Here is a 12700-nt window from a genome sequence, read left to right as displayed (position 1 = left end):
GTTGTTTTTGTTATTTGAGTTACTGCTTATATTCGTACGAGGTTACAAATTTTATTGTTTATCTTTTAGTATTAGATAAGTGATTTAACTTGGAGATTACTCGGTCTAATCATGACTTGACTTGGACTTGGCTTATTATTTAAAAAAAGACTTGACCTGGACTTAGTCAATTCAAAATGACTTGTTAGCAACTGAAAACAACCATATCACTGCAACGACTATATGCTCCTTTTAATTACTATTCTATTTGCCCAATTGTTATACATAGCAAATTTGACATAAGCTGATTAGTTGTTTCGCGCAAAGTAATTAGTGTTGTTAAACACACTGCTTGGTGTGCCGCGAGATCATGCCAGGTGTGTCGCGACGTTCCCGGAGGTGTGTTACCTACGTTTTTAACGGTCAGGGCATGACTTTGGAATAATCCAAATGTAACAGCACTAATTACTTTGGGCAAAACAAATGTTCAGCTCATGTCACATGGAATAATCCAAATGTAGCTTTCTGAACTTTGCCTGATATTTAACACTCTTTTGTAAAACCTATGTTTCGTTCAAGCGCCGGAAGTGAAATATAAAAACAGTAACCAACTCAACTGGAGTATAAGCGGCTGTTACAAAAAATAAATTGGGCAAAAAAGTACAATGCATTGTCAGGTTACACTTTTCGAGTATGCTAAAGCCCTCAATGTTCTCTAAACCGCTATTGTAAGGTGGAATTTTCTGGAGTTCGGCTGGCTGAAGACATTTTTGGAAGAACGAAAAAACGCAAAATCAGAAGATAAAATAGTGTAATACGCATTTGGTCACCTTCGGTGCGTTTACCCATAAGTCGATCCTTTTTCTTTGGGCTTCCTAGGATATTTGCTTATGTTGCATATTATCGAAGGTCATAAATTTCGTATAGGTGTGCCGCCGTTTAGTTATTAGCTCTATTAGTGTGCCGTAAAGCAATAAAGGTTGCGGAGCTCTGGGCTAAGAGCCTCAGTTTGTGATCAGTTGCTGAATCAAAGCTTTTTTAACTAACTGGCTCACCTAAGGGAAATGCGCCACGATGCCTTCATCACAAATACACAGAGTCTTCAATACACGCATAATTACGCATGTATACTTAACATAGGTACCATATACGTAGCGAGTAGTAATACGATTTTGCCATAAACCATATGCATTCTAAAGGCGTAAGTTGTAATGATTTTAATTGATTTTAAGAATTTATTTTCTTATATCCGAATAGGCAATTTATTCATTTTTTATTTCGGAACTTCTTACATTAATCTTTGTTTATTAAAAAAAAAGTTTGCATGTTTTCTTTAATCTGGTTTACTTTTTTCGAAACGGGCCCAAACCAATTTGTTTTGTCAATGTTATCTAAGAAAGGCTTTGCTATTTAGCGTGTCATCCTCAAAGCAACCGTTAACCTGTAAAGTTTAATGGTCCCAATTCTGAAAAACGCAAGGCCGTGCCACCTCAACTGCTGCTAGACGCGGCGTTGATTGTTGATTTACGCCCACATAGGACGCCGAGACGCGCTTGGCTTTTGGAAAAAAGCAGTTGCCTGTCGATAGATCCTTCGTAGAATTGGTCGAACACTTGTTAAACATGACTGGAACCGTTGAGTTCACAGGAGGCTTTAGCGCTAATATTTAGCCTATAACTTGCTTGGTACATGTAGATTCTGTTTCTAACAGTTATGAGAGTAGGGTAATAAGCAAAAACGAGTTTGAATGAGGTAGACGGTAGCGATTTGTGCTTTAACCCCCAGGCTCTGGCAAAAGAGTGCCGATTGGTATTTAAGAATTTTTAAGAATCTGGATTTTTGCTAACTTGGTAACCTTCTTGATACAACTATTTGCGTATACGATTTGAGATCATTATTTCAAATGACATTTTCCTACTATTTTAAGTCGATTGTGTTGTTCCAGTTCCATTGATAGTGACATTTCAGGAAAATACTCACCGAAAATTCCAGTTGGGGTGCCCAATATTCCATTTATTTTTTTAAGGGGTGCCGTAAGCCATAAAAGGTTGAAAATAACTGGCCTAAATGCCCGTTTTGACATCTTGTGGTGTAGCACAGGGTAGTAGTTTAAGCTCTTTATAGTTGACAGGATGCCTTTGGAGAGGCTTACCATATGGGTGTCGCTATAGTTGGCCAGTACGACTCCAGAAGGGCTTGATCACAGAATACACATTGGGCATATGTAATATGTTTCAGTTGCTTTTTATTTGATATCACTTTCAACGCTAAACGGAATCGCGAAATATATTGATTGGTCTGTTTTGCAAACTTGGTTTGACAAGATTTTATTGTTTAAAAAATCCAATTTCTTTTCAAACCACTGTCGAACTTCCTATCGATTGCCCGACCACAGACATCAGGTCTTCAATGTGAAATTCGATTACTAAATAGTCGGTGTTTTCCACTTCGATTGGCTTACTAGGCAACACCAGAAACACGCATATGCACTGCTTTTATAACTGGATAGTCTCAAGCAGTGTTGTAATGACTTAAGTCATTGACTTGACTTAAGTGCACTTAAGTCACTGTTTTCAAATGACTTGACTTAACTTAAGTCCTTTGACCAAAATGACTTGACTTGACTTAAGTCTTTTGGTCAAATGACTTGACTTGGACTTAAGTCATTTTGGCAAATAACTTGTATGTAAATTAGGTGTTTTTCATTAAAACTTATCTCAAATTTTGCATATTAAACTCTTTAATTGCTGTGTATTGCGTATGTGTTTTTTTAGTTAAATTGTTGCTTATAATCGGACGAGTTTACCAATTTTAATAGTTTAATAATTTACTTTTATGTCAATGACATGACTTGAAATTGACTTGCTCTCATAATGACTTGACTGGGACTTGACTTGGGCAACAGATGACTTGGACTGGGACTTGACTTGTTATTTTTGCAAAAGACTTGACTTGGACTTAAGTTATTTTTCAAATGACTTGACTTGGACTTAAGTCATTTCAAAATGACTTGTTTACAACACTGGTCTCAAGCGTTAGAAATATGTTTGTTGATAAACGTGTTTGTGTAATTCCAAGTCTATAGAAATCAGGTGACACTGCTGAACGACAAATTGTATAGGAATTCCTACTTCGACCTGATGAGTAAAACTCATAGTTAAAAACATGTTTTTAACTATGGATTTTACTTGTTAATATACGCGTCAGCGGAGCAGTGATCGACTGGCTAAAACCTGCCGCCGATGGTTTTCGATTCTATAAAGATACACCCTATTGTCGACCTGATGAAGTATGGTTGTAGAACAGCTTGTCAACATTAAAATTCAATTATACGTCCAGGGGCCCATTTCGTTTCATCATAGATACCTATAATATAGCCTAAATTGGAAACCCCCCAACCGTTAACCTTTAAACTTTAAATTGGCCTAAATAGGGTCCAATTCGGAAAACCAAAGTGGTGCCACCTTGACTGCTGCTAGACGCGGCGTTGATTGTTGATTTACGCCCACATAGGACGCCGAGACGTGCTTGGCTTTGGGAAAAAAGCAGTTGCCTGTCGATAGATCCTTCGGAGAATTGGTCGAACACTTGTTAAACATGACTGGTACCGTTGAGTTGACGGGAGGGTTTAGCGCTAATATTTAGCCTATAACTTGCTTCGTACATGTAGATTCTGTTTCTAACTGTTATAGGAGTAGGATAATAAGCAAAAACGAATCAGAATTATGGAGCATAATGGTGGGAGGTTGTAGTAAGGCGTAATAAGAATATCAAAGCATTGCTATGTTGAAAATGAATAAAGACTTATTCGAAACGTTCAAAATGATACCTACTTCTGTATGGGCTTTGATATTCTTATTGAGTCAGAATTAGGTAGACGGTAGCGATTTGTGATTAAAACGCCAGGCTCTGGCAGTTTCTACGAAAACAATACTAAACAGGTCGGTTAGGAACAATTTCAAAACGTGGGGCTGTGATATTTTTTGGCTGTATTTAGGTAAAACCATGCTAATGGGAAACAGCATGATGCTTTCTTTACAGTCGGATTACCTCTTACTTATGACAAACGGAAAGCCTGTAATTGGTCGCACAAAATATAATTATATACATTATTCATCGTTAACGTATTATAAGTATGACCTTTGAAAAGGGTAGTGAATTTCGAAGGACCTTGCGTTCGAAAACCGTTGTTAAATTCCTACCAAGGTATTATGGCTAGTTTCTGAAACAACAATGTTGCATACCCATAAGTGGCAAGCCAGTGTATAGCATTTGGCAGAACGAAGTAACAGTCATTTAGTTAAATCCCAAGGGGGCTTATGCGTGCGTGCGCAGTGTATGTCAATATAACGCTACTTAAACGGTCTGGTTGCTTTGCAAAGGCAGCAAGGGTTACTTTAAAAATACGAATTGAAGTTTAGTTTGTGAATAAGAGTGGCTTAGAAAGTTTGTAACCGTAAATATTTTGTTTTAATCTAGGGCCCAGGGCTAATCAACTATTTTTTAGCAAAGGTCTAGTTAGAAAGGTTTCAAATTTTCTTAGGTTCGTTATAACTCTCATGGAATAATTGACAGTCATACAAAATGTAATACGGTATAGTTTAAAAATGTCCTTCGCTTCAACTGAGAATTCTGTAATGTCCGTTATAGAATGGGGTTTTTAACGAACAGTAGCAATTGTTTGCAAAGAGAAAACTCATCAAAAAAGTGGATACTGAGACAGATAAGGTTCGGATTCAACATTAAGAAGGTCCGCATTCGGACCTCGGTTCGCCGGTTGAGTAGCCCTGCTCTAGGCTGTGTTTTTCTAAAAGTGACCATACCTTTTATACTAAATTTGACAGGGTTTTAACACGTCAGATAAAACCAAGCTAGTTCGACTGAAAGGTGTGAAACCAAAATTCTCAAATAAACAACTTTTTTGTTTTGTTTTTAAGACATGCCGTACTTGCAATGCGTGTACATGCCTTAATTAAAAATACTTGCTCACTCGCTCCTTCCAATTGTGCTGCACGTAGCGACCTATAAGTGCTCGCACATTTGCTGCCAAGGATCTCGAAACTCCTCCCATTGAACTTTGTTTATCCAAAAAATAAGGTTTTGTACATTTGCTGCCAAAAGCAAGCTCAAAGTCATTTCAACAACTTCAGAAAGTTCACTGTTTTTCATTCAATCGAGGCAAGAAGTGTTTGTTAACCGGCAAAGAAAATATTTTCGAAGAAAGGGGAACAATAGAATCACGCTCTCATCCGAACGATGGATGAGGGCAACGACGCGTCACAATTCGCAGCTCGCTTTCCCAGCGGCTACGTACAAGAGGTGAACCGCTTGATTTACGAGAGTCCTGCGCCGGCGCCCGACCTGGTCGACGCCGAGCCGTGGAAAGCCAGGGGGAAGTACCTGCTCACCCTCGAGGGTAAGCTACAAGTTGTCCTAGTGATGGGGGCAGTCATCGTCCTACCTTCGTTGCTCGTTTTCCTCTTCTGCTATTTCCGGGACAAGAGAAGACGAAGGCGAATTGACAGGCAACTCATGGTTGGAGCGAAGCCCGCGCCGAACACACACGCAGTAGGGTGAGTAGCTTTTAGCTATGTTTACCCCTAGGAGATATCTCCAGATTTTATTCACCCTTGTCTCATGATATGATAAAACTATCTCGTCTATATATAACAGCACAACATGACTTAGGTTGTTAGATTTTTGGTAAGATCAACTCAACCCTTGCAAATCTACAATTTCTTGAGTCCAGAGAAAAAATACGAAAGTACAAAAAACACAGAATATCCGCCCTGCTCACAAGCTATCATCCATTGCTAACGGTTCACCCTTATTCACCCCTTTTGGTTGGTTCACCTCTGCAAAAATTTTATTCACCCTGTGGTGAACCATTCACCTGATTAAGAAACAGTGGTCTAAACTCTAAAGCAGAACACTTTTTTATATTTATTACACTTTAACAACAAATTAGAAAGACGGAGGAGAATAAAAAAAACACCTGTTAATAAGCGACAGGTTGGGCTAAAGGACAGCCCACTTAACTTTATTAGTTGTGAGGTTTTCATAATTTAAATAACGTACTCAGAGTGTTTTATCGACTTGACCATTAAAACATACATAGAAAGCGTCAGTAATGTCTTGCATACTTACAACGGTATATAACGATGCGCGCACATAACAGTAAGCAATTCAAGAAATCGTTGTTAACACCAGTTCCAAACAAAAGAGTTACATGGCTGTTTTGTAAACAAATTAAATGTTTTAAAGCGATCCAAGAGCCATTTCTTTTCAATAGATTTCAATGCGTTGATATTCAGACAATAAATGCACTACAGTTATTCGTATGCATGCCTAATTAAACAGGCACGGCATTTTTTTTATTTAAAACTTAAAAGGGCTATTTATATTTGCTTGACTTTAAGTCATATACATTCTCCTTTTATAGTTTTTGTCGTTAACTTGCCTTCCCCGAGCTATTAGACTGCCCCCACGATACTGTGGCCGTGTGTTGAAAATGCATAAATTACCAAATTTAGGCTTGTCGCTACTTATTGCATTATTTAACGCCGTGAAGCTTATTTTACCCGTACATTGCCGAAAACCAAGGTTGAAGGTAAAATCGTGTCCGGCGGACGTTCAGCATTTCGAAAACTCTATTAGTTCTGATTATTTATTGATGAAACATTTTCGCCTCGTGACCTCACGTCTCTGTTCGAGCAAATTGCGCCGGAAGGTAAATAGGTGTTAACGCCTTTCCTTAGCTTTCAGCGGAATTTAAACACGCGTTAAACAAGGTGAAGCTAAACATTTTGTGAAGCCAGCCGCAACATCTGTTTTTTAAAACTCTTTATTCACTTTCAACATCACGATAAGCATAATGCTTGGGAGGTTGTAGTAGGACGTAATAAGAATATCAAAGCCCATACAGAAGTAGGTATCATTTTGAACGTTTTTAGATAACTTTTTTTTGAACGTTTTAAATAACCGTTCAGCAGGTCAGCGGCGCGCAATATTTGAACTTTTATCAGCACTGGTCAATAATCCTGTTTTTGAGACCGTTTTTGAGCACTTGTTTAGTCAACAAACTCCCTGGTTCACGTTCCATGGAAATGTCCTTGTGTAACATAGTTGCAATGCCAGTTTTATTGAGTTTGTGAGCAACTTTTTTGTCCGTGTATTTTACCACTTTTCGGTTAACGAATGGTTTGGGTTGATTTTGTTAATATTGCATAAAGAGCATTTCAAAACAAATTTTGCGACCGGTGGACCTTCAAAAATCAAAATCAACCTAAAATGTAATTACGACAAAAGTATGCAACTTAAAGTCTTCCCATCTTTTACATACAACTGATTTTAAATTTTATGACTTTAAACAGTTGGGCACAACACTTGCAGCATTGTGACGTATGATAAAGTCTGAAATAGACCATTAACTCTGGGTTACGCCGCAATGCTGCCAATTACGGAACTGACTAAGTTCAAAATTTCATAGACAAGCCTTCAACATCTTGCATTTTACAATTGAGATATAAAGTTGTAATATATTTGGCTGACCGGCAGGAAAGTTGACCGGACCGGCAGTTACGAACCATGCACTGTGACGCTATTTATGGGGTGTCTAACACGCGACACGCGTGACGTTTGGCAGGCGACCTAATAACAAATGGCACACAAGTACTTGTAAAAAAATGCCAAATATATAAAGTTTGAAAGCACCTACCGATGCCAAGTAGTAGTTCTTTAATGAAACTTTACAAGTCTAAAAAAAATAAAGACCGTCAAACTTTAGCCAAGGTGTGCGAAAGTCGCTCTTCTGGTCTTTTCTGGTAGTCAAAGTCGCCGCCCGCTTCGCACCGGATCTAAACGCAGTGCCCCGTTTCCAGAGCGCAGACATCAAACCGCATTTTACATTATTTATGTCGAACGGAGAGGGGTCGCGTTTTGTGAGCGACCTGGCGTCTGTCGATCGTTCGCAACCTGATTACGGCCAATCTGCGATTTGTCGCCAAATACCAGGCCGGGTTTTGGTTTCGTGACAGATTGGGAAGTGAGGGTATCGAGTTTTGCGGGGAATCGTTGGCAAAGTGATGATGATCGTTTAATGTCACCAAACACTTCCATCTAATGCATTGGTTCTCAAAGAGAGCCACTTAGCTGCCCTAGGGGTAAATTTTCAAATTTTTGGGATGGAATTTGTTCCAGGGAGGAATTGGGGAGAAAAAATAAATGAAAAATAAATAGTTTTTTAATCGGTTAAATGCAATAAAAAGCTTATTTAAATCTAATGGTTGGTTTTGTAAATATAATATTTGGCCCATAATAACCTAAGTGTATTGTTTCTTCATAGTTACAGTCATTTAGGAAATATATTGTGTATAGGGACAAAATTATTAACCATAACCTCCCCCATACGTTAAAACAAACTCAACTTTCGGACGATTAGTGCATCCCAATTTTGTACCAAGTACTGGCTTTTGGCACAGATGTGTCTATTGCATTTTTTCATATATTTTTTGAATTTTGACTCTTTTCCTGTAAGTTTGATTTTCTGTCAGCAGGATACATCGAAGAAATAAACAAAACAAGGTAGAATACTTCGTGTTTTTTATTGGGGAGGAATCGACGGTGTTTGGGCCTGTAAGGGAGGAATGTGAAAAAAAACTTTTGAGAACCACTGATTTATTGGACCTATTTTACCGTTATTCAAAACTAAATTCCCCCTTGTGAAAGAACATGTATCGATATGTTAATATGAAAAGAGTATAACCTAATCATTAAAACATTCACCAAGGCCGAATAACTGTACAAGTGTACATATTAAAGACCTCCGACCGAATTTAATTGTTGTTTTAACCTTGTGTGACTTAATTATTATAAAACAAGGGTAACGTAAAACATATTTATCAAAATCTACGGTGAACTTTATGAAACTGTGGGTTAGTTTAAAATTCTATCAAACTTTAGCTTGGTGTTGCATCCGACAAACATTTGCGTTAAAAAGTATAAATAACGGTATTTTGGGATTATTACAGAATATTCGGCTGTCCGAAAGAATTAAACCGGCTGACCGGATCTATTGCTGTTTTAACGCAAAGCCGCATTATAACACACTTATCAAACACATTATTATTAAAAACTGCTCTGAGCTATTTTAAGAGTGACTTTTTATCGTCATGGCTTGTTCAATTATCCCGAGTATTATCCCTAGTGCCATCCCCCAGTTGCCCTTTGGGTGCTCTGATTATCCTTTTTAATAGATTTTCGTCCTGGGCTTACTCAACAGGTCGTGTATCTAATTATTCGGTAAAAACAATCCCCTTTAATGCAGTTTAATCTTTTCAGTAACCTAATCAGTTTTTAACATGCCTCGGTGTAATTATGCCTGACAGCTGTCTAAACGAGTTTTTGGCTTGGTTTAAGCTATACTTTATTAACGATCACTTAACTAAAATGTCACTTCAATCACTCAACCATATTGATTGCTAGTGGTCCCCCTCGTTCCAAATGGAAGTTTAGTTTCTGTTGTCAAAAACTCACCCTAAACCAGGGGTTCTTAAACTGGGGTCCATGGCCACTTTGGGGTCCATAAACTAGATTTAAGGGGTCTATGAAGGCATACTTGGAATATTAATGTATATTTAAGAAGTAATCAATTTTTCAACGAAAACAGTTTAATTATAAAATAAAACGGTTTTGCACTGACTGTTTAGACCAATGGTTCTTAACCTTTTTCTTTCGTGGCCCATTTTCGTTGTACAAAAATTCTGTGGCCCAAAAAATTTTTATGAAAGAACAAACTATAAAAAAGGTTTATATAAAAAAAAAGCGAAGCATGTTTCAAAACATTTACATTTCATTTAGATTCCTTCTCAATTCCTCCCCAAGCCATTATTCCTGTAAAATTAGGTATAGTGACACAAATGAAACTATTCTTCAATAAATCTAGCTTTTTTAAATTGGTCTGTGGCCCACTTAAACTGTTTCCATGGCCCAACAGTGAGCCATGGTACACTGGTTGAGAACTGCTGGTATGGACTCTATATTCAGTTTCACATTTTTTTTACCGAAATAAACAGATTTATGAAGTCCATTTGCATTGTGACGTCTATTTATTAGGTACTTTTTCTGAATTTATTTTGGCTACTCAAAGTTTAAAAACCCTTGCCATAAAGGCAAACCATTTAGAAGTAGGTATCAACATCGTTATGTTTGAAAATGAATAAAGAGATATTCGAAACGTTCACAAAATGATACCTACTTCTGGATTGGCTTTAATATTATTATTACATCTTACTACAACCTCCAACCATTATTCTCCAAAATATAGTTTCGTTCAATTTGCAGAATGTCGTCAGGCGAAGCTGGGGCCAGTCCCCGAGGTTTGATCATCGGAACCCCTGGCGCCTCGTCCCACCACTCGACCCCGACGGCGCCGAATGGTTCCGGCCACAACGAGCGGTCCCAGGTCCGCTTTGGGTGGAGGGGGACCCCCATTAGGGAAACCCCCAAGGTGTCCATCCTGATCACGGAGGAAAACTCGTGAAACCACCAGCTTCGTGTTACTGGGTGACAAAGGGGTAACAAACCCGAACTTAGAAGGCCCCAGGTGACCTTAGGGCAGGGTTTCATAACCAGGGGTGCCCAAAGTTGTGCGAGAACTTTTCCAAGCGGGTGCGGGGATGCTGAATCCATACACAGACACAGAAAATGTATTGTTGTAATTTAAACTTACATTTTGGTATTATGCTACTGTGTTCTCAGTAGGACGAATATTTTTGACTGGTCAAAAAAAGTCAAAATTTTGTCAAAATGCACATAAATCGTTTACAAAATTAAAAAAAATATATAGTCAGCTTTTTGAAATTCGTCGTTCAGTTGTTTTGAAATTTATCGTTCAATTTTATCAAAAAAATTTAGTTTTGATTTGTGTTCAAAGTCATGTTAACCGTATTATATCTTTATTAGAGCAATAATATACGGTATCAAAAACGCGTGATTAGTGTCGCCTAGCTCATTTAAATCAATCCATTTCTAACAGGTCAAGATTTTGTCAAAATAAATTATATTTAGGTTAATTTTGTCAAAATTTTAATTTTTCAGGTCAAAATTTCCTATTTTTTAGGTCAAAAAATATTCGCCCTAATAGATATCAGTTACTATAAAAATAAAATTACAATAATTTGTTGTTTAAACAATTTAAGAAACGGGTGCGAAAATTGGTTGGTGATTTGAAAGGGTTGCGAAATTGATTTGGTGATTTGCAAGGGGTGCAGCAGGAAAAAGGTCAAAAAGCACTGCCTTAAGGCCCTGGTGGCAACGGCACAAGGTTTTCACGTAACTTTAAAGAGCCGGTGTGAACTTTTGCGTCCCAACGTGACGACTGATTGGACGATGTTAGTAAGAAGAAAGCTATGTAACAATGCACGTATTTTGGGGAATAGTGCTTTAAGGCTGTACAATCAGGCAGTGAAAAGCGCCCAGCTTAACTATTTTTTTTGAAAAGGCAATGCTTTATTAGTATGAACCTGCACGTAAATATGTTAACTAAACTGAGCTTTAAATTCTTTACTTGTATTAATTTACACACGTTAACTCTACAGAACCTTTTGTATTATTTATGACTATTTACCACCCAGCGAAAAATATTGGCATAATAACCTTGTGAAATAAACACAGACAAAAAAGCAATGCCTAAACAGTTTTGTTCCATTTTGTTCTTTCCGGAAAATTCTGTGCACACAAATAATTTGCTATTTAGTTAAAAATTCGTCTTTTTAATTGTTTTACTGCTCGCTTAAAGCGTCGAAATAAATACGTTTTGTCCTTTTCTGGGGCACTGAGGAGATTCGTTGAGTGTTGCACATGCAGCGGCTTCAGAAATGCACATCGTGCGTCGCGACTGTTGAGAAAATTTAAGGTTATCTTGATTAAGACATTTTGCATATTATATAGTGGTGCCTCTTTGTTAATTCACTCTTTCTGCCTGCCTAAAATGTTAACTCTGTGAAAATGTAAAAAATCTTAAATGTTGTTGTAAACACGAATCGAAAAAGGTTTATAGGCGTCACTAAATTCAGCAATGTTCCCTTGCAAAACAAATAATCATTTGGTGTGCAAAAGTTTGTACATGGGTTCATTAGTTTGTACATGGGTTCAGACCACCCTGACTTAAATATTGATAAATATTGGTTTGTCTGGCATTTTTTTTTCATTTTAGCTGCGTGGCAAAGTTCCGTAGACAAAAGCTTTCATAAAGATTTACAGCAACTGTTCATGTGGATGGGGACTATTATATTATATCTAATATAAGCGACCTTTTTATTGTTTTCAGTCGTTCAGGAACTTAACATCCGTAACAAAAATACGTTTATGTTTTTTTCTTAAAAAAATGGCTTTGGTCACTCTTGTTCGCAAGAGCATAGGCTTATAAATCTTCACATTTTTCGGTCTTTTGTGCTTCATGGACAGTTTTGCACGTCCATTCCTGGCTCAGGTCCAAATCACGCACGCTTTCGTCTTGCTCATAAATATTAATCCGATGAGCTAATAGCGTGTGAATTGATAATGGTATTTCTATGTTAGACCCGGCTTGCTTTTAAACAAACTTCAATCAGCAACCTAAAAAGAAAATCACTCCGTCCTGAAGTGCCCTTACCAAAATGGCCTTCGTCATAGCGCGAAAACGTCGCTTTCCCATTAGGAACCAAGGTCTATTACTTATTTA

The 12700-nt window shown here is 37.7% G+C and overlaps 1 protein-coding gene across 1 annotated transcript; it reads left to right on the top strand.

Moving 5' to 3' along the window:
* Positions 1 to 4960: 4960 nt before the first annotated feature.
* Positions 4961 to 11775, top strand: LOC146135327 (uncharacterized). The gene is made up of 2 exons (XM_083395834.1): positions 4961 to 5552; positions 10321 to 11775. The coding sequence occupies exons 1-2, from the start codon at positions 5236 to 5238 to the stop codon at positions 10517 to 10519; spliced, it is 516 nt and encodes a 171-aa protein (XP_083251960.1). The 5' UTR covers positions 4961 to 5235; the 3' UTR covers positions 10520 to 11775.
* Positions 11776 to 12700: the final 925 nt, after the last annotated feature.

The sequence above is a fragment of the Ascidiella aspersa genome, chromosome 8 (genome assembly GCF_963924565.1).
Source record: "Ascidiella aspersa chromosome 8, kaAscAspe10.2, whole genome shotgun sequence".
NCBI classification, from domain to species: Eukaryota; Metazoa; Chordata; class Ascidiacea; order Phlebobranchia; family Ascidiidae; genus Ascidiella; species Ascidiella aspersa.
The sequence above is the reverse complement of the archived record's forward strand: the minus strand, read 5'-3'. Positions and strand labels throughout refer to the sequence as shown.

What these genes read in the sequence shown, in the direction of transcription:
- LOC146135327 (XM_083395834.1), top strand. Translation starts at nt 5,236, where the DNA reads ATGGATGAGGGCAACGACGCGTCACAATTCGCAGCTCGCTTTCCCAGC. An exon ending in CCGAACACACACGCAGTAGG is followed by an intron (nt 5,553 to 10,320) that starts GTGAGTAGCTTT and finishes TTCAATTTGCAG; the next exon opens with AATGTCGTCAGGCGAAGCTG.